General features: G+C 34.7%; 1 protein-coding gene across 2 annotated transcripts in view; it reads left to right on the forward strand.

The window, feature by feature from the left end:
* LOC120256154 (protein MON2 homolog) overlaps positions 1–11,487 on the forward strand; it is a 36,602-nt gene extending 25,115 nt beyond the window's left edge. Inside the window, exons 15-30 of one of the 2 annotated variants that reach the window (XM_039263917.1) lie at positions 729–787; positions 2,350–2,501; positions 2,641–2,795; positions 4,164–4,292; positions 4,368–4,453; positions 4,576–4,691; positions 4,769–4,881; positions 5,165–5,285; positions 5,364–5,482; positions 5,659–5,881; positions 5,966–6,107; positions 7,085–7,409; positions 7,512–7,651; positions 8,706–8,827; positions 8,949–9,153; positions 11,039–11,487. In XM_039263917.1, coding sequence (XP_039119851.1) covers positions 729–787; positions 2,350–2,501; positions 2,641–2,795; positions 4,164–4,292; positions 4,368–4,453; positions 4,576–4,691; positions 4,769–4,881; positions 5,165–5,285; positions 5,364–5,482; positions 5,659–5,881; positions 5,966–6,107; positions 7,085–7,409; positions 7,512–7,651; positions 8,706–8,827; positions 8,949–9,153; positions 11,039–11,114 — 2,283 coding nt within the window. In that variant the 3' untranslated portion in view covers positions 11,115–11,487. Of the gene's footprint in view, positions 1–728; positions 788–2,349; positions 2,502–2,607; positions 2,796–4,163; positions 4,293–4,367; positions 4,454–4,575; positions 4,692–4,768; positions 4,882–5,164; positions 5,286–5,363; positions 5,483–5,658; positions 5,882–5,965; positions 6,108–7,084; positions 7,410–7,511; positions 7,652–8,698; positions 8,828–8,948; positions 9,154–11,038 lie in introns of those variants that run through there. The other variant, XR_005535194.1, reaches the window with a different exon arrangement.
* The last annotated feature ends 11,597 nt before the right edge of the window (positions 11,488–23,084 follow it).

Below are 23,084 nucleotides of genomic sequence, written 5' to 3' on the forward strand. Positions count from 1 at the left end.
TCCACTTAAATATAAGTACATCGAGAAACCCATACTAATCTTTATAATGAACTTAAAAACTAAAGTTGTTTTTTTGCTTGGTTCCAGTTTTATTTTCCAAAACTGTTCTCATCCTTTGTTTTTTATTTTCTCGATAACTCGTTTGCTATAAAAAATTGATGACTATATTAAAGTTCAAATATAGTATGTGTGGTAAGAGTGGTAGAGATCAGGCGGAGAGAAGGTAATAGAAAGAGAAGAAAGAGAGGATGTGAAGCAGAAAAAGAAAAGGATAGAGAGTTGAAAGTGTGGAAGGGATGGAAAAGTTGATAGAGAAAGTGGACAAAGTAGAAAAAAATTAGTGGGTCTATAGCATGGCAAAAGAGGTACATACATTAGTCTGTGAAGTGAAAAGCAGCTGTGCAATATAAGAAACCGAAATTGTCTTAAAAAAATCTTGTTAAAGTTTTCCAATCAATTTTTTCCTGGGTGTTTTGCCCTAAAAGTTGGAAATATTTGTCCTGACATGGGTCTTAATTAGGTTTTCTTCTGGCTTTATTTATTTTTTCTACATATTGCCTTGCACATGCTGTCAGAGAAATAGCACTTGGTTTTCTTTTAAACTGCAGAAGCAATTTCATATGGTAAAAGCTAAATTGTATTTTATGAGAGACTTAGTATAACTTAGGGAAGTTATTGGCCTTGTGACATGTGCTAATTACTGACTTGTTTTTGTTTTCTGCTTGCAGAGTATACGTGTAATAATGAATGATGGATTGTCAACCATTCCTGCACAATGCTTAGATGTGTATGTTATCATATTTGGCCTTAATTTGAGTTTAATCTCTTTCCAATCTCATTTTGTTTTGGATCATTTCTTTTTGAATTAAGCCATCTTGAAATTCCTTTTCTGGAGTTCTTCATGATTGTAATTTTTTTTCTTGTGGCACTATTTGCTTCTTTATATGATCAATTTTTCTGCAAGTTTGTATGCATAGATTGGTTCTTTGGCATATGGTTCCATGGCCTCTTGAAGTGCCAAATCCTCATAGCAAACCAACCTGACCATACTTCGTGCAGCCATTTATCTGATTTATGTTGATTGAGGAGTCAATTGTAAATAAATGAGTTGTATACCACCAATCACCACAAGTAGTCCGCCTATAAATGGACTTGCAATATTCTCACTTGATACGAAAAATGAGACCAATAAAATTTGGAGCAAAATGGTGATTATAGCATTCCCTTTTATCATAGTTTTCTAGTGAAGGAATGTCCCATCACTTTCCATTTTAACTATGGTCCGATGTTGGACAAACTCCTTATTCCAACCAGAAATTAAGAACAGCTATTTTAACTTTATTGATTGTTCTTGTTGACAAAGAAGTCTGAAGGCTCTTGCATTTTTGTGTCACCAGATTGTGTTTAATTAGTTTATGATGTAGAATATGTATTTCCTAACTTGATTATATCTCTATTTTTTTACCATTACTATGGTGCACTTTCTTCTATTGGTATAAATTTTTATTAATTTGAGTTTACTATGGTTACTGAGCACAGTAGAACAGTTAGATGTCTGCTTGATAACAATGTTACTAAGAAAGTTCTTATTAGTAAATTTGAACCCTTTTAAACTGAGTTATGTATATTAGGTGAACATATACTAGAAAGGAAGTAAATAGGCTATGCAATGAATCAAAACTTGAAATTTATATAATCCCTTTAGCGGGTTGCCATAAAAAGATGTAAAGTTAACTACATATCAAGTGGTGAGTATAAAACTGTTAGATGTCTGCTTGATAACAATGTTACTAAGAAAGTTCTTAGTAGTAAATTTGAACCCTTTTAAACTGAGTTATGTATATTAGGTGAACATATACTAGAAAGGAAGTAAATAGGCTATGCAATGAATCAAAACTTGAAATTTATATAATCCCTTTAGCGGGTTGCCATAAAAAGATGTAAAGTTAACTACATATCAAGTGGTGAGTATAAAACTGGCCATTCTAATCACATATGTACACTAAGCATCATGCTGTTGAGGAATTTTGAGAAATTATAGGATGTTCAGTTTCTTATATTTTTCTGAGGTATGTGTCCTACTTGATATGTTTGTTTTACATGTTAAAGTAGCAATTTTATATCTTGTGTTTTAGTTGAGAATAATGCAAATTATTGTTCATTGTTGAAGGATTCTGGAAATTTTAAGTCTCAGTAGCCTTTTCTTTTAATGAGATCCTCATTAAGTCTGACTCGATCAGCTAAAGTTTAAAAATCTCTACTTTGGGTTGGTCTTTATTCACATATTTCTCACTATTATAGCTTGCAATTTTTTATGGAACTTTTTTTTTAATCAAATAATTACTGTAGATGTATAGAAGTTACTGGGGCATATGGATCTCAGAAAACCGACATAAACATAAGTTTGACTGCCATTGGGCTCCTCTGGACTGCAACTGACTTCATTGCGAAAGGTTTAGGTCAAAAGACTGCCAAGGGATCTTCTAAGGAAACAGAAATAGGTAAGCTAGGTTTTCATTTTTTTTGAAAGGGCAAATATGCTTTGTTATTTTATGGACAGAACTAAAAGCATGATACTGTTACCTCTATAACGTTTTTAATTAACAGGTGTCAGTGATATTTTCAAACATGCATTGTCAGGGAGTAATTTAGGCGATACTGCTGAAGATGAACATTCTTCTCATACTACTAATGGGATTCAGGGAGTGTTGTATTCTACATATTTTGATAGTAACAAGTTGCTCTTTTCAGTTTTCTCTTTCCTTCAGAAGCTTGGAGCTGATGAGAGACCAGAGGTGTGTTTCCTTTTTCTTCTCATTACCAGTTCTTTGGGTACCTTGGCTTAGGTGCAAACCAAACACATTATCTTGGCTTAAGTCAACACAAAAAGCTTTAGTTGATAGGACTAGAGACCCAGACTCTTTTATCGCTATGGGACAATTAGTTATTCTAATAATTACCTTGTATTATGTGACTTACATTGTTGACTATGGCATCTTTACTAGTTTATTTGACAGGTCTTTTTCATGCAATAGAACCATAAGTCACAATGTGTGCTTGTGTATCTATGTACATGTAATGTTCTTACCATTTCGTTGAGAATAGTGATATCCTAGTATGGGACATGGATACCTCTTGAATTTTACACAGAAGACAATGACTCCATGAACATCTCCTTGTTATCATTCATGTATGTTCGTGATAATTGAAATCTTTGGCAAGGAGAGGTGTTTGAATTTGTTATATAGACTGCAGTTGGGTGGAGAGAATGGTTTGTTCTTTTATATTGTCTGATGAATAAAAAAGATGCATATAGGTTGGTTGGGTTTGTTCTTTTTCTAGGATTCTTAAGTGATAAGAAATAGATCACTAGGTCACATGTAAACCACATTTATCTGATCCCTATCCTCATTTGGTGATCCCATCATGTGTGGAAGAATGTTGGGAATAATGTCCATGCTTGTTTTAGTTGTATTCATCTGTTTAATATTTGGTTTTATTGAAAATATGCAAAGTCCCTGTTGATGCAATTTATGAATATGCTTGCAAGTTTTAGAAACCCCGCTGTAAGATATCTTAATATGGGTCGGGGCCATCTTTAGTGAAGGTTGGCATTTTATCAATTGAAAATGCACTCAATAAGCTCTCTCGGGAATGCTTTTAGCCTTTGGTGTTTTTGCACTGTATAAACATCATCTTTAAAATCATAATATTTAAAATCCAAAACACTTTACTGCAGGATAGATTTTTTTATTAGTTAGATGTGCTGCCATTACTTATAGTTCGTTTGTTTATTCATATCAGCCAAATTTTTTTTTTTTTGTATTTCTTTACAAATTAGAACTGGAAGTTAATTGTAGAATCTAGATGAATGTTACCTGTTGATTTTTCTTCCTTCTGGTGGGGGAATTGCATGAGTTCACAGCATGTTCTTGGTCTTGCTAACTGGCTTCTTGCTTTTAAATTATCAGTTCATTTAGAAATATTTATTTGCTTTAGCATCCCAAAATTCACCAGCCATAACATAAAGAAGGGAGATTATTCGAGCATTTTAGCGATAGGACATACAAATTTGTCTCTCTTGAACTTGAATATAAATTTTAATTTGATTCGTCGTTAGTATTTTTGTTTTTTATTCTTTTGAGCTTCTCATTTATGTTCAGGTACGAAACTCAGCTATTCGAACTCTTTTTCAAACCCTGGGCAGTCATGGTCAGAAACTCTCCAAAAGCATGTGGGAGGATTGCCTTTGGGGTTATGTTTTCCCTATACTTGATCGTGTTACACATCTGGTAAATTTGAGAAAACATTGAAGGCGAATCCTATACTAGTTATATATGTGGCTGTAAAATATCATTCTTTGGCAGGCAGCAACGTCATCCAAGGATGAATGGCAAGGGAAAGAGCTTGGTACAAGGGGAGGGAAAGCTGTTCATATGCTTATACATCATAGGCATGTCAAGTGCCTGAATTGAACCTTCTTTACTTGATTATTGCTCTAGCATTGTATACATGGTAACTCATATCCTGTAAATTAGCTCATTGGAATGAAGTTATCATTATTATTTTTTGCAGCCGTAATACAGCCCAAAAACAATGGGATGAAACACTCGTATTAGTATTAAGTGGCATAGCTCGATTATTACGGTCATTTTTCCCCTTTCTACAGAGTTTGAAGAGATTTACTGAAGGTGGGTGCCCACGTGAATTTCCAATGTGATTTAAGTTGAGAGCTTATGATTGTGTTGTTACAATTTATGTGTTGCAGGATGGGAGTTCTTGCTTAGTTTTATTAAGGATAGCATTTTGAATGGTAGTAAAGAGGTTGCTGTTGCTGGAATAAGTTGCTTACAGACAACTGCATGTTCCCATTGTCCAAAGGTTATTTTTCAATGGCTTATCATAAACAGTAAACAACATAATAGTCTATTGCCCCTGTGCTTATTTCTTTTTTTTTTCCTTTTTAATTTCATTCCAAGTGTTTTAATCCTATTGCAATGTACCCATCAATATTATTATTCTCTCTAAGATAAAATGGCTTGATCTGATGAACTAATGCTTGTTCAATATTTCTCTTCTTAATTAGAGAAATATGCCTATAACTTCAAATCTATGCTCAATGTCTATGAGCTGATGCTTGTTTAATATATTTTTTCTTAATTAGGGAAATATGCCTATAACTTGCTTCAAATCTGTGCTTGATGTGTATGAACTTGTGCTTCAAAGATCAACAAATTGGAGTAATTCTGCAAACAAGGTGAAGCAGGAAACTTTACAAGCGCTAGGTATTTTGCCTAAATGTCTCATTTTTGTGTTAGCCTTTTGTTTGTCCTTTTTTGAACTCTGATTAATTGACTTACCAGGTGACCTTTATGTCCAAGCAAAAATGATGTTTGACAGTGATATGTATGCCCGATTGCTTGCAATTCTGCGGCAGGCAATTAGAAATTCTAGCAGTACTGTTGATTGTGAAAATGATTATGTAAGTTTGCGAAGTCATGGTACCATTTTTTTTAATTTATTTTGCAGCTTTTTATACTTTCAGTCTGTTATTTTGGCCAACCTTTGCTTGTATCTATTTAATTCTCTACCTGTCTTACCTCCATGAATCTCTTGTACATGCTGATCTTGATTGATTGTGGATGTTCTTTGCATCAGGGGAGTGTTCCACCTTTGCAGCGTTCTGTTCTGGAAATTCTACCTTTGCTGCGTCCTGCTGAGAATTTGCAGTCAATGTGGCCCTTGTTTCTGCGGGAGCTTGTCCATTATCTTCTGGGGTGCCAAACCTTATTTCATGAAAACAAAAATGATGTGGACACTACTGACCACACTAAGCATGTCCTAGAAGGTGCGGAAATCAGATCACAAGAACCTGCTGGAGGTTGGAGCCATTTAGATGATCTTTCTGACACTGGTTAAATTTTCATGAAGCAGATAATGTATCCATTTTTGCATTCTGGTTTAGGTTCTGCTGCTGAGAATGCAGCATGCATTTCAAGTCCTTTGATTAAGGAGAAGCTTGTACCTGTTATTGTTGAGCTTTTCCTTGAGGCTCCCACAGTTGAGAAATACAATGCGATTCCTGAAATAATTCAAGGTTTAGGAAGGTAAACTTTTAACTTTAGATATTTTGTCAATGGATACATATTAGCTGTCTTTCTGTTGGTGTTCACTGACCTAAATCCATCTATTTAGTTATTTATTTGTTCATTACTTTAAACTCATGTATTGTCATTAATTTTACAGCATGGATTCATTACTAAGCTAAGGTTTCTTTCTTGATTATCTTGTCATACTCTTCAACCTAAATAAACAAAATCCAAATGGGTTGATGGCCAAGGGTAAAGATGTCAGAGTTGGTGAACAATTGAAGTTTCTTCATTTTCTTATACACATCTTAGAATTTTTGTATAGTTTAGCTTTAATTACATGCTAATCACTTGCATCAAGTGATGTTCGATGCGGCAAAAGATGCACCTTAAATCAGTCTTTCACATTCTATTGTTAGCTTTAATGATTTTATATATTAAATATAAGTTTATGATCTTTAGACATACCAGCAATCAGATCCTACATGGAAAACATTTCTGTAATGTTTAAACAGATAAACCCTAATAAACATTTTACTTTACTTGGCACTTCATCCATTTATAATTGTTTCGATTTCCACAGATAACAAAGTAGTCTTAAAGGATTAAGGTGAATAAGTGCTTGAGAACATTTCATATGATACTGTTCAACTTAACAATGGAAATAATGAATGGCTGGCTGACCAAACTAAAAGCTGATATTAGTGCTTTAGCGATCATTACATGCCTTGTTTGAGCTACGCAGGCTTGACTTGACATGTTTAATAAGTTACCAGATGACAAGCTTGACTCAACCCTAGCTTGAATATTCAGGTTTTGCTTGAAGTATATCAATCAAGGGCTATACACCTTTGGCCCAGTCACAGCTAGTCTGTTTATTGTCACCACTATCTATATCCAAAAGTTCATTTAGGTTTACTTTCGTAAGCCGTTAGCCATCATTTTGTTATTATTGGGATACAAATGTATTTCTAATATATTTTTACCGATTTCAGGTGCATGACTACAAGGAGAGACTACCCCAAAGGTGCTCTTTGGAGACTAGCTGTTGAGGGGTTCAACAAACTACTGCTAGAAGATGTTAAGACAATCCATCCAGTCTATAAAATGGATCAAACAACATATAGACTTCCCAGAGCACGGTTGTGGAAAGAAGTTGCTGATGTATATGAAACATTTCTTGTTGGTTCTTGTGGGCGGGCTTTTCCTTCTGACACACCAGCAGCTGATGTACTCAAAGCTGATGAGTTTATCGAGATCAATTTTCTGAATGTTCTCGGTGACAAAGTTCTCATGGCTCAAATGGATGCTCCAACTGATGTAAGCTTCGCATCAAACATTATGTTGTTAGATATCCCCACCTGCTTTTCCTAGTCAATGTGTAATTTTTTATCAAGCTGTTGTGTATGAAATGTTATGCAGATATTGCAACGGCTTGTCTCAACACTTGATCGTTGCGCATCTCGAACAGGCTGTTTACCTATTGAGAGTGTAGGGCTGATTCCTCCTAACTGTAGCAAGTTCTCCTTGAGTTGCTTGCGGATGATGTTTTCCTTGTGCAGGTAAAAGACTACTCTGACCTACTCTTTGTTTAGAAAGTGCATTCATCATATATAACTGTGTACATGCTATTGCTTGATTGTCGTTCACTATTTTTTCACAACTTTTTTTTTTTAAAATTTGTTGAGATGATGGCTGTGTTCATCTTGGTGGCAGTATTGTGAAAAAATTATGCTTTTAATGGCTTTTTGGCTGCAGTTTAACCTAATCAAAGCAACATTCTTGTAGCTTCTTCCGTTCTTCTCATTTCTCTATAGGGTCTAAACCAATCAAAGCAACATTTTAGTGTTTTTCTATAGCTTGTGAACTTCTAAAGGTGGTCTTGCCAGTCAGTTTGTTCCATCCTTTTTTTCCATTTTTAGGTTCAGGCCAATGTTACCTGGGTATTGCCTATGGGGAAATTTTACTTATCCATATGGGTTTATCCATCTTTTCTTTAAATACAGTATGATAGGTTGGGGATGGGGGCTCGTTTAAATCACATATTTTCCACGTGATCCTATTTTACCTATTTATTTGAAAAAAAAAGCTGCTTTGATTTTACTTATCTTGCTTCCATTTCACTTTCCTTCATCATTTTTTTCAAATTTTCAATCTAAATCTTTTCTATATTTTGAATTATTTTTTTGAATTTTTAAATTGCATATATTATATAGGGAAAATTTTGCTAAATTACATTGTAGGTTGCCTTTTTTATCAATTCGGGACTTGTGGTTTGGTTGTAATATTTTTAGTATCTTGTAGTCTAAACTATTTGCAAAAAGGTGCCAAAACACTTAACCCGGATATTTTTAAAGTTTTAACTATGCTTTTAATAAAGAATCCCATTTCCCACTGGATTTTTATTTAAAATTTCATCCTTGTTTATATTTTTCTCTACCGTGACCAAAATTTGATTTTTACGCATGTTTTCACCCAAGGGTTTTATTTGTGCCGTGTAACATGTTCTATTCCATCATCTCAAGTTTCCTGGATAGACTGCTGTCATAATTCTTCATGTTATATATCTATGACTTTTGCTTTGTATCAAACTAACCTTATTCTTCTAGTTTGCAGTTATAGTTCAGAGGACAATTGGCACTCAAAAAGATGTGAGGTTAGCAAGGTTTCAATCCTTGTTCTGATGAAAAGATGTGAATGCATATTTAAGCAGTTTCTGACCGACGAAAATGATCTAGGTAGTCCTGGAAATTTTCACACATTTTTTTACGAGGAATATTTTTTGATATTCAAAGTCATAGTGCAAATTTGATAGATGCGCCGTTTTCTTCTTTAAAAGTTTCCTTTGCCTGGTGCCAGGTGAGACTCCACTCCCAGCGGTGAGAATTGAAGAAACAATTTGCGTCCTGCAAGAGCTTGCTCGGTTAATCACTCATCCAGACACAGCTTCTGCTTTGCAGTTGAAACCATCCTTGAGAGGAGCTCTTGTAGATAATGAGAAACCTGGTGGGCGTGCTCATCTATTTGTTCTGCTTCCATCATTTTGCGAACTAGTTGTTACAAGGTTAGTGCATTTCAGCTTCTGTGCTCTACTGCCATTTATTGATCTCTTACTGGAGGTTTATTAATTGAGTAGAGGCATTTTTTGTCAGTGTACTTTGTGCCGATGTTCATTTTTATCAATATACTTTGAAAATGTTAAGTATGATCTGTATGCTTGGTCTTTCTTGTTTACTTTCATCCTATGAATGATGTGGTGCCATTTGGCAACTTATGTGTCATCATCATTTCATGAATTATTTTTGAAAAGGTAGTTTTTTAGTGAACGTGGATATTAACATGGCAGACTGCTACTGGCATGCGTAGGTCAAGTGGCCATTATGCTAGCCATGTCACTTCCAAGAAAAATAAAAAATAAAAAGATAGCATATGGACCTTATTAAAAATTTTGAAGGTAGAGCGATGAAAAATGAACGTCGGGGCAAATCACATGGACCAAGAAAGACTTTTCCCATTGATTGCATCAAAGGGTCCTATAGTTTTTAAAACCTGCAATTTAATCTAATAATATGAGATAGTGGAAGTACTTTTAAATATTAATGACACTAGCGTTTGATGTTTGCTTTTCACAATTTATAAAAGCATTATTTAGATGATTATTGAAGATAAACTTAAATGAAAATTCCTTTGTGTATTGTTTTGATGGAGAATTGATGCTAGTAAACATTTTTTTTTTTTCTGTATGATGGGTTTGAAACCTAAGGTGTTGATTTTGTTAGATGCAAACTAAGCATGTTAACCACCTTTCACATTGGCAGGTTGGTAATTCTTTCACTACTCAAACCAAAAACCGAAATGATTGAAATTTTTCTATTTGGAATCATCTTAGGTCTAATTCCTATTACTTTGGTACGATTATTTATAAGCATATTGACAATAGGCATGGTGATCAATTGGACCTTTAATTGAGTAGTATTTGTTTTTTTTATTGACCTCTACCAAGTCAGTGGTTGATGGATCAACTCCCTCTCACAACATTGGTCAAGATGGGTGGCTTGTCTACTTTATCGAAAAAAGAAAACGGACTAAGCTTATTATCTAGGCCCACCAAAAGCTTAAGTTAATAGGATATATATATATATATATAAATGGGCTTATATATCTAGGTCTATATTTATTAAATTAGCCATCATGGGATTATTAGTTACACTAATATGGCCTTTCGTTATGTACTAGCATACTTTAACTTGCCATGTTGTAAATAAATCAAACAAATCAAGCTCTAATACTATGTTACATAAAAACTAAATATATTATTCAAGTGTAGTTCAGCCCAAAAATTAAGCTAATAAGATGAGGAACCCTAGCTTGTATATTTGTTCAATGCAAGCTTAACATATTATCTAAGCCCGTTTTACTAAATAACTGATTTGGGATTTATTATGACTCCAATAGATTTGATAGAAAACAAATGTCATAGATTTACAATTTTGGTATTCGTGGCTAGAGATCTTCACAAATACGACACAAAAAACACACAGCACAAGAGTTTTTGCAACCGCCTGTAATATTTACTTAGAGTTTGCTTGGCATGATATATGCAATGACAATTATCTGTGTACTTGGGCCCTTTTAGATAGCACAACACCCATAGTGTGAAGAGATTCACAAGCAGACATGCTTACACCAGAAGACAACATGACTTGAGCAATTTTCATTCTCGGCTTTCATCCTTCATTGTGCAATATCTACATAAGACTTGCTTGGTGGGATGTGTAATATAAACAATGATCCAATACATGGCCCTTTTATACATCACAATACCTTTAGTGTAAATTTTATTCCAAATAACTAACAACAATATGATCGTTTTCATTGCCCAATTGGGAAAACACATTTTTCATTCTTTTTGGGGAATAATCCTTGCTATGGTGGGTATTTTTCTGCAGGGAAACTCGTGTAAGAGAACTTGTGCAGGTGCTGCTTCGACTCATCAGCACAGAACTGGGACTGCAGAAAAGCTAGCTTTGGCGCATGATCGGAAACAGCATAGAAGATCGGTATTTGATACCCCAATTATTGATTTATTACTGCTGCTCAAGTTAAAGAACCACTGTGTGACACAGGATATTTACAGCTTAAGTGCCTGGTTTTTCAGTGTAGCTAGTTGTGTATTCGAGTTGTATAATTCTTTCCATATAGCACAAATTTTGGGGGGGTTCATGTTCGCCTCTGTAAAGAGGCACATCCAATATATCTTTGAAGCCTGATCATATTGTCTCTTTGTAATAGAAATTCATTTTGTGATTATTAATTATTTTGATCCTGCAGTCCCTTGTCTAAGTCTTTGAATTATGTATTAATTTACTGTTTGTTTGATTAATAAAATCTTATGCTACCCTTTTGTTAGATGGAATTAGAGGGGGCACGGGCTGAGATTTGGCCCGGCTCAACCCGCACTGTAGCGGATTTGGTTACGAGTTAAACTATTCTCAACCTGTGACCCGCCGGGTTACCCAGGTCAGCCAACCTGCCGGGTTGACCCGTTCAGACGGCGAGTTAGGTTTTTTTTTTCAATTTTCAAAAAAATGAATGCTTCTCATGGGTTTTGAACCAATTCAAAAACATTTTAACAAATGCACTAACATATTTTAGTGATAATAATGAATATATATATATATACCTGTTGGATTTAACAACACTAATTTCATTAAGATGATGTTGTTGAATAATGAGAAGATAATAAAAACTTATATTATATTTAATTTAATTAGTTACACAAAATATTTTTGTGTCTTAAACCTGCAATATAGTGTGAGTAACTATTTACTATTAAGGGAAAACATAATGAATATATTATGTTCCCATTACCACCAAATTTGTATAAATTATTAGAAGTGTATTTAAGTTTGATAACAAAAAGTAAAGATAAAATGTTCTAAAACTAGTGATTTTTTTTTTCATTGACAACATGAGCATAAAAATAATAGTTTTTGAGAGTTCAAAAGTGAAACTAAGTCTTTGGTAAACATCAATAGTGGCAAATAAGTAATAGTGGCAAATAAGTAATTGAGTGGTAATTTCAATATAAATTAAAAAGAATTATATGAACTCTCATTTGTCATTTCTACAACACTCAAGAAAATATATTAGCAATTTAAGTTACACTTAAGTAAATATATAAACAGTTTAATTCAATAAGAAAACAAATTAATTGTAAGCCTCTTCATAATTTGTTTAAGTTATTTTGATTTGTTTCAATTTTTTATTTATTGAAATTATTATTAATTTTACAATTTTTAAAATTAATTTTTAAAAAATATGGTTTGAGGTTTCTTTTTATTCAATTGTTTTTATTAACAATTCAATAGAAAGTTAATAGTGTGATTGGTTAAGGTGTTGGAAGCCTTTCCAATAGGTCCAAGTTCAAATCCCACTATCTATGTTCAAAACTAATTTTAATTTTATTTAAAAAATAATAAAAACATTTTAAGTTTTTCCGGCCTGGATAGGCCCAGGTCCGAACTTGGCGGGTTGGCAGGTTTTACAAGCCCGGTCCAGTTCACCTTTGGTCCGTGGCCCGTCCGGTCAGCCCGGCCCGGTGGATCACTACTGTACATTGGGGCGGTTACGTGTCCATGTCTAGCTAGAATTAGTAAATTATTGTTGATTGCATGAAGATGGATAGAAATAAATATGTTAATAGACATCTCAAATGTTGTCTAATATAGGTTTTTTTGTGGCTTCCGGCAAACAAAAAAGCCAACAATTTAATGATTATCTCATGTAGGTTCTTTTGTGGCTTCCGGCTAGAGGGGGCACGGGCCGGTTAACCGGGCCCTTCGGGTCTTGTTCACCCAAAGCCGGACCCGGCCCGTGCCACAGTAAAGAACTGGGCCGAGTTTGTGTTGTTGATGGGATTTGAACTGAGGCATTTTGCATAAAAATCATCCAATGTACCAATTGCCCTACAATACTTTCTGATGACAATGCCAAACATAAATATATACAAAGAAATCATAAAACGATTTTTAATTTTAATCCAAAAAACAAAATATTTAAAATATTTTATAAAAGAATTTGAGACAAGTCAAAATAAATAAATAAATTTATATTTTAATTTTTTTAACTATTAAATTAAGTTCTCAACATATTTTCTTGAGTATGAAAAACAATAAATATCAACTAACTCTCTTATTTTGAATCAAAATTATCGTCCACTTATTCATTCATTGCAAGCCGGGATCAGTATGGTTCTTTGTTTTAACTTTGATTTCAAACTCTAGTAATTATTATTATTGTGCTCATCATATTATCATTGAAACCAAAGTCACTTACTCCAAAACTTCCTATATTTTATAACTAATCAAAAGAATATGGTGCCAACCATTATTCAAATATATTGAAATTTATATTTATGTTCAGGAGAGAGCCAGAGGTTGACCACTTGACCTCATATTTTTAATTTTTTTGAAATATATTTTTTTACAATTGATACATATAATTTATGTATATATTTTAAAATGTTATTATTTTCTTTTACAAATTAATACAAATAATCGTACACACACATAAATATATATGACAAATAAGATTGCCCCTTATTTAAAGGAATTTAGGAGTATACGCATAGGGACATGGTGCTAATGGTTCAAAAAAACATTAACAAAAAAATTATTCTTGAAAAAATATATATTTGTGAAAATTTATTATTTGGTACTTTGATATCTTACAAATTGATTTGTATATTTTAAAAAAATTATAATTTAGTCTCTTCAATTTTTATAAATATAGTATAAAAAATAATTTTAAAGAAATATTTGTGAAAGTGTTATTGTCTTAGTTTGGTCCAAATAAAACTTTTTAATCCTCATCTTACAACTATCTATATATATATAGTCTTTTCCAATAACAGGTTAAAAATAAATCGGAGCTCAAGTGGCAAGTTGTTGTTCTTTTAACAGCAACATGTGTTTTTTATATTAATAAAAAAAGTTTTGATAATAAAATAAAAAAAAATTCAACCCGGTTGACCTGACGGGTCACGGGTTTGGAAACTCCTTACCCTAACCGGGCCGGTTACGAGTCACCGGCCCGGCCCGCGGGGTCACTTGACCCGGCGGATTTACCCGGGCCGGGCCAAAAGTCAGCCCGTGCCCCCTCTGCTTTCGGCAAACAAAAAAGCCAACAATTTAAAGAGGTGGACTTTCTTTGATTTGATATGACTCTTTTCAACACTTAACAAAACAAACAAGTCACACAAATAGTACTGGTATCTTGGTCACAAATAGTACTTGCATCTTGGTCAACAATTACTAGTGTAACACCTCTAATGAAGTTCTCTTCTTTGATTTAAACTGGTGTTCCATCAGATTCCTTCTTGTTCTGGACTTAAGAAGACAAAAAATAAAATAAAATTATGGGCCCATTTAATGTGTACAAAAAAACTTATTAACATGATCATCACAATGGTGGAGCAGTTAAGATATTTCTTTCATTCTGATACATGATTGAGGCGTAAATAGAATAGATGTGTACGATGATTTTTTCATATTATTAAACAAAAAAAAAAACTGTTAATGTATATCTTCCCTCCTGAATATTCAAGTGCATAATGAAACAAGCATATCCTTGGCCCTATGTGTGAGCTCTAGCAATAGGACAGAATTTGAGATGATATACACAGCAAAAAAATATATAAGTTCAACCCGCGTGTGTGGAAATATGTGAAATGTCTTTGGATGAGTAAGACATGTATTCTAACATAATGAGACATCTTCCTGAGTTTGTTTTTTATAATCTAGTGTTTGTGAATGGATATATAGATATCTACTAGGCTTAAAAGGAATTACCCAGTGAGGCATCTTGCCAGATTACCTAGTGAAGTTTTTTTGTTGGTGCTACAGTTGTGAGTAATTCTTGGATAACTTGAAAGAAATTTAACTTTGTATCATCACCCACAATTACTTGGGCATGTTACCTGCCGACAACATATTTGTGGGTAATCCTTGGTTAATCAAATATGTGAATTTTTTATCTAAATTTTACCCATGGATTATTTAGGGATATATTTGTAGGTAAATAGATGGTGGATAATCCTAATGTAATAGGAATTAAAATGTAAAATTTTAATATCAAACGTTTACCCACAATTTACGCAAGATCCATTTTTGTGGGTGATTAATTTAAAAATAATACTTAATTCACAAATGAATAAGATGCTAATAAAAATAAATTTGATATATAAATTAATCACACTGCAAGAAATATAGGAAAAGGCAACGGAAATATTGCTACGGATTCGTTCTGTTGCTATTTTTATACATTTGCGACGGAATTAGCGTCGGAATACCAACGGAATAAAACTTCAGAAGTTCAGCTTGTTTTTATTAAATTACCAACGGAATTGTATAATATAGCAACAGAATGTTGATTAATAGCAACGGAAACATAGCAACAGAATAAGTCCATTGCTATTCCGTTGTTAGAGTTTACGCGCCTTAATTTTCCCTCGAAGTTTTGTTGCTAATAAATTGATACTGATCCGATCCGGCGGTATTAGCAAACATTGGCGACGGATTTAGTGTCGAATTACTGACGAAATAAAACATCATAAATCAACTTGTTTTTATTACACTAGGCATCCTCCCCTGGCTTCGCATCGGAGTTCTTAAAATTTTATGAAGAATTTTGAGGCAATATCATATATAAAATAGTATAATTAAGCAACTCCTACCATAAAGCTATTGTATATCTTGAATTTCAAAGGTCTTATGGGCATTTATTGTGTAAATAATTAGGTGTAATTAATGTTTTTCAATTATTAATATTATAAATAATATAAATAAAAACTTAAATGTTATAAAAAAATTTAAAATTATTCTTGAAACGCTGTAGATTATACATCAGTTTTGAGGCAATATCATATATAAAATAATATAACTAAGCAACTCCATGAAGCTATTGTATACCTTGAATTTCAAAGGTCTTATGGACATTTATTACATAAATAATTAGGTGCAATTAATATTTTTAAATTATTAATATTATAAGTAATATAAATAAAAAGTTAAATGTTATAAAAAAAAATTATACCTTGAATTTCAAAAGTCTTATGGACATTTATTGTATAAATAATTAGGTGTAATTAATATTTTTAAATTATTAATATTATAAGTAATATAAATAAAAAGTTAAATGTTATAAAAAAAATTTAAAATTGTTCCTTGAAACGCTCTCGAAGTAGATTTTACATCTACTTTAATAGTATGTATAGATTAGCGACGGAAATGTAAAATATAACAACGGAATTTAGATGAATATCAACAGAAACATAGCAACGGAATAAGTCCGTTGCTATTCCAAACTTTAAAAAATAACTAAAATATTATTTATTAATATTTGTGATTAATATTTTTTATTTATACATTTTCACTTTAGAAAAATATTTGATTTTCCAATTTTATAAATAAATAAATATATATATATATATAAATTAAAATATTAAAACAAACTTAAGTCTTAAATTGAGTTAGTTTTTCTACATAATAATAAAATTAAACTTAAGTCTCCATTTACAAATAAATATTATTTGAAACCCAAACTTAAAAAATAAAATATTATTTATTAATATTTATAATTTATATATTCTAATTAAATCAATTTATTTTTCATTAGGTCACATGACCCACTAACTAATTCTTTATTCTTAATTTTTTTTACTAATTAATAGTCCACTTAATTAAATAATTGATTAAAATTTTTTAATTAAAAAAAAAAGAGTCCATGAATATGACTATGATGAAGAGGCCACGACTACGACTTAATGAGTGGAATCCAGCAAATCACAAGGAATTGGGCATAAAATGTCCAAATTTTGAAGTTTGGTGTCTCCCAAGAAAACAACTTTAAATAGACATGCACCCAATTGTAATAAAAGGGACTAATGAACCTATTTGGCATGCTCCCTTTTTTATTGCATGCACGGCTCTTTATCCTTGGACCATAGCCCTGCCAAGAGAACAACATCATGTGCTTCTCATATGCCCAACTCTCAATCATGCATCTTCTACTAGGATCCGGATCCAATGTAACTTTATTATTATTATTATTATTATTATTATTATTATTATTATTATTATTATTATTGTTAGGGAAAATTACTGTTCACCCCTCGTAATTTTCAAAACTTCCCAAAAACCCCCTCCTACTTTTGCACATCCCGGACAACCCTTCCGTTAGTGTTTAACTTCCCTTTTACCCCCTACTGTTCACTCAAATGGGTCCATGTTGTGAAATCCCATTTTTAGCTACGAAAATGGTGGGAAAGGAAAGCGTCAAAATCACATCATGTTCAACCTTTTTGAAGGGCTTTCTGCTTGGTTTAACGTTTAAATATTTTTACTAATATGTTTAATAATTATCATATCCAGTGTAATACTTCCCATCTCCGTTTAACGTTATCTTTACATGTATAACTATTCATATTAACGTGTAAATTCTCAAAGTCTCTCGTAAAAGCGGTGATCTTTTTCGTTTGATCTGAATTCTCTGGCAGGGTGTACGTGGCGGTGGCGAGGTTATGGTATCCGTGCATAGAATTAATGACGACATTAAAATTTATGCGCGGTAACATAATTTTCCGAACACCCAGATTCGTTCTCATCGATCGATGTCGACCGTATGCGTTTAACTTTTTCTCGGATATGAAGAGTCGACTGCTTAGTGGAATTCACACCATAAATAACCCGGAGAAGAACCCTCCCCATGGACATGACCACTCCTCGTCGTCCTCATCCTCCTCCTCCTCCTCCTCGTCCTCCCTCTTCCCATGGACGACCACTCTGTCACGAAAGGATGTTTCAGTGAACCTTCTTCCCTTATCTTGAGAATCGTTTAGCCGCAATCACGCAACAAGTTAAACTATCTTTTCACTGCCCAGTCGAAATGCTCTCATAATTGCACGAATCGCGAGAGGATTCTTCGGTGGATGAGCAGGCAAGCAATTAGCGAGCATTTTCGACTTGGGTAAGAAAAGAAATTTTTCACGTATTTCGTGATTGCGGAGGATTCTAGAGGAGGAGATCGGGAAACATCCTTTTAAGGCTGAGGTTGATATTTATCACTTGAGACTTTCTGCTACCATTTAAGAACATTACGTCGATGTACTAACTATTACGTTACGTGTTTAACTATCGGGATCTTCGTTTAAGTCCCGACCACTGACACATTGATTAATAGTCGTTTTCATGAATGTGTGTTGTTTAACCTTTTTTTAATGTTGTACGTTGTGCAGAGTTCAAGTTGATGCGCATGTTATGCAGACCGTGTGAGCGTTCGAGATGTCTGGGACACTTGTTTCGATTATCACGAGGGTCGAGTCGTGAGTGTCCAAAGTCCGAGCGGACGTTGTAAATGTTGTAAATGTTGTAAATCTTTTTATAAATAAAAAGCGAAACAAGCTTTATTTGATTGTGAACTTACGAAATTTAAACATAGACCTAGTAAAAACAAACAATGTGGGAAACAAAAGAGCGTCGTTGTAAACAATAGAAAATACGTAAATATGTTTAAACAGCGACAACGGTGTTTAAGAAAAAGTTACTCTTTAAACAATGACAACGGTGTAAACAATAGAAAAAGTTAAACAATACTCTAGTTACTCTTTAAACAATGACAACGGTGTAAACAATAGAAAAAGTTAAACAATACTCTAGTTACTCTTTAAACAATGACAACGGTGTTTAAGAAAATACGTAAAGATGTTTAAACAGTGACCCAGGAGGTACCCATCTTCAACGCGATGTCAGTGAAAGCATTCAATTTAAACAATAACATATTATTTACATGATATAGACTTTAGTTAAACAGTTAACCATTATTTTAAACACTATATGTATATGTTTAAACATAAAAAGCTTGACGTTTACACAGAGACTCATGTTGAGTTGAAAACATTCATTCGAACGATGACAATATGTCTTCCTCGCGACAGTGACATATATTTCCCTTTTTGCCCTTGGGATGGAGGGAAAAAAATACCGCCCCAATCACATCACGTCTAGTCTAACCTCTATGCATACAACTGTGCACTTTTTTGTTTGCCTTTCTGACTGCTGTTTGTTCTTTACATCTTCTACTTCTTCTTCTTCATCTTCTTTTTGTTCTTCACTTCATTTGGTTTTGATCGATTTGGTTTTCGATCAGATATATTATGGAGAGTTTTTTGTGGTATTGCTAGATTAACGGGGAGGGAATGGTGCTAATGTTCACCGCTTTCGAGACTTCTTGGGAGTTGGTGTTAGTCGAGATATGTGAGCGATGGGGTCTCGAAGTTTCTCTTATCGGGGTTAAGTTCATCACACCGAGATGGATATAAAAGCGGTTTGCCCAATAGAAAAGCGATGTTGACTTCCAGTCGGATGTGTCACGTCCACTCCATCTTCAAATGTCTTTGTAGTTGATCTTGTCGTCGGGGACGGAAAAATGTGCCATTGCTAGAATCCTAATGAAAAGCGAGGTTTACTCGTTGTAAGTTCCTTTTCTTTTTAATTATTCTAGTTGTGCAGGGGTCGTTATTGTGTAAATATGTACAGTCGTTGTTTAACATATTGTACTAGTCGTTTACGTTATTAGTTAAATGCTTAAGTATTTAATTTAACGTTTAAATATTGTCATTATCACTTAAACATTATATTCTCACGCTAACATATTGCTCTTTTTATTTGGTCGAAGTGTTGGCGAGGGAATTCGGATTGCGAGTGCTCCCATTCGTCCCCATGGTGACCACGACGGTGTGGGATGTCTTCCTTCCTCGTCGGATCATTCGAAGTCTTTGTCGTTGGATATTGGACAGCGTTTTGACGGTGTTGAACATTTCGAGGGATGTACTTGAAATCATGCAATCAAAAAGGAATTTTTGACTTCAATTTCATAAAGAACGAAAAAAACATCGGGTGGTCGTGGAATGTCTGCTTGGATGGTTGTCGTTCAGCGCCTTCATGCATCAAAAGAGTATAATAAAAATACTTTCAGAATCAAGACAATCAACCCGTCGCACACTTGCGGTGGTGGCATAGGTTCGGCGTCACATCCGAAAGCGTCCAAAAAATGGGTTAGCGCACGAGTGATTCATAAGCTCGAGGACCCAGTCCCCTTACTCTGAGGCCATCGACATTCGAGAAGGACATGTTGCGGGAACATGGTGTCCACATACCATACAAGCGAGGCTTGGTTGGGAAAAGAGCATGCCCGGGTGGTCCTCGGCCAGCGGTGACATCTCCAGTCTCGATCGCTTGCTTTTGGTATGTGGATAAGGTGGTTGAGACAAATCCGGCAGCGTTGCGATCGTGGAAAAAAAGGCGGTGATCGTTTTAAGCGTGCATTCTTTTTCTTTCGGTAGCGTGTATTGTGGGATTCAAGAGGGCTTGCGAGGCAGCTACTTTGTTTTCTCGATGGTACCCACCTCTTTGGAAAATATCGAGGGTACACTCTTGGGTGCCACAGGGGAAAGATGGAAACAATGGTTTTTTTCCACGTCGCCTTCGGTATAGTCGACAACGAGACCCGATGCCAATTGGACATGGTTCATATCTAAGTTAGGCGATGCCTTATCACGAGGATGGAGATTATCATGAGATAATTACCTTCGTGTCGGACAGGTCCAAGGGCCTTGTGAGCGTAATTGCGAGAGTCTTCCCTTCTTCGCCACATGCATACTGTCTTCGACATTTGGAGGCCAATTTTATGAAAGCCAATGTCAGACTTGGGAAGGCATTGAGGGAGAGTCTTTGGTCTATATGCTTCCGCATTGCGTGGGAATCCACGGCTAAAGATTTCGATGATACAGTGAATGAACTGCGAGCGACATCACCCGAAGCTCATCACTGGTTGATTAATAAATCGGATATGACACATTGGTCGAATTATCTGTTCGGAGGTGATCGTTGGGGTGAGATGTATTCAAACGTCGCGAAGTCGTTCAATGCTTGGATCGAGGAAGCTCGTCATTTACTCGGGTGACGAAAATGGTCGACTCCATAAGGTCTGCGAATGTTGGTTTACACTTAACATTTAGTGTTACCCTTTAAACATTCTCAATCTTTGTTTAATTACACTTGTCGACTTTTAAATATTAATCCTTTCGTTTAAATATTTACAATAATGTTTAAACATGTTTACAATTATTTAACCATCACTGTCTTTTGTTTAACCTTATTTGCCGGGTTCAAGTTGATGCGCATGTTATGTAACCCGGCGTGAGCAAGCTGAACAAATGGGAGACTACTTATGCCCGGACATACATTCCAAGGTAGCGATCATTGTTGAGGACGACTGAAATCTTCGTGTTGGTCGTTGTGTCGATGATCGTTACGAGTGATCGACCGAGTCGCAGCAACTCGTGGATCTCGCCATCGAACTTGTTCATGTCGAAAGGTGCGCAAGTTTATGGTATCCCTTGCGAAACACGCTTTGCGAGCAGCAATAATGCAGCAAGACACCAACGTACATCGATTTATTAGCGGGTACTTCACCGTCGACAATTACAAACTTGCGTATAAGGAAGCTATATTCCCCATACCCGGCGATGACGAGGCCTTGGGGACGGAAATCGTGAGCTTCGTTCATGCACCGCTGCAGCGAGAAGGCGACTGGGCGGCCTAGGGCGAAAGAGGATCGAGTCACAAGCGTTTGATGTCCGCGAGTTACATTGCAGCCGCTGCCATGGATCCGGTCACAATCGACGATCTTGCTGATGAAAGCGGTGGCCGACTAGGTATTGTTCATAAGCCGAGCGATGACAGGGAAACATTGTGTATTGATGGAGTTGTTTCCATATTTAAACTCTTACTCTTTCTACGAATTGAATGTATTTAAGCAGAGACATTGTTATTTTTAAACGGATACTGATGTAATTTGAAATATTTCAATCGATGTTTAAACGATATATGGTATATTTAAACAATGAAATGGAAATGTACACAACTACAACGTAAATTAAACAATTAAATGAAAGCCCGAATGAAATTTAACCCTGCCTTTACAATTGAAAACAAACAAACTTTACATTGAGATATACAAGTTATTGATGGGCGACTTCCCATATTTATTTAAACAATGAATGCATTTAGTTAAAGCAGAGACAGTGTTATTTTTAAAGCGGGTACACCGTATTTTTGAAATATTTAAAAGCGATGTTTAAACGATATATAGTATATTTAAACAATGAAAGTGAAATGTACACAATTAGAGCGTAAATTAAACAATGAAATGGGCGAGATGGAATTTAACCTGCATTACTAATTCAAAACAAAACAAAATTTACATTAACATATACAAGTCATGCTCTTCGAACACGAAAACAATGAATTGAATTTGTCCGATTTACATTCGAAAATAAAAATTGACATTCGGATATACGGGGACATGTTCTTGAAAAACAAAATTTAACCCACTTGTGACAACCCCCCTTTGTCATGGACGCCGGCTGCCCTCCCCTCCTTAAGTATGCGGTTAACATACCGTAATTTGAGGTAAGAGCGATGCATGCTGCGGTAGTCGTAACTTCACCCCAGAGTAATTGCTCGATAAAACGCATGACGTAGACGGCGCAATCGACGCTTCCTTGTTTTTGGCGTGGGGTTTCTATATCGTGCACAAGTGGGTACTTTGTCGTCGCCGACTCGCCGAACTCCATATCGAAACAATTGTCGAATAGATTCCGCTGTCGAGATATGCAAGTCGAGATTAGAATAGCGATTTAAATACCAAAGCGAGATATTAATATGACATAATTAAAGAACTTACCATGTCCAACGCGTCCTTATCGTACCCCGGACATGAAGAATAATGCTGTATTCTTGTTTATCATTGTCGGAGACGACTGACATGGAAGTGGCCATTCATGATTATTGAGAGGATGACAATTTGAACTTCATGCGGTTCTTGCACAGCATCCCCGATCATAGCCATAATTGTGTCATGTGCGTCGTCACT

The sequence above is a fragment of the Dioscorea cayenensis genome, unplaced genomic scaffold, assembly GCF_009730915.1.
Source record: "Dioscorea cayenensis subsp. rotundata cultivar TDr96_F1 unplaced genomic scaffold, TDr96_F1_v2_PseudoChromosome.rev07_lg8_w22 25.fasta BLBR01001308.1, whole genome shotgun sequence".
NCBI classification, from domain to species: domain Eukaryota; kingdom Viridiplantae; phylum Streptophyta; class Magnoliopsida; order Dioscoreales; family Dioscoreaceae; genus Dioscorea; species Dioscorea cayenensis.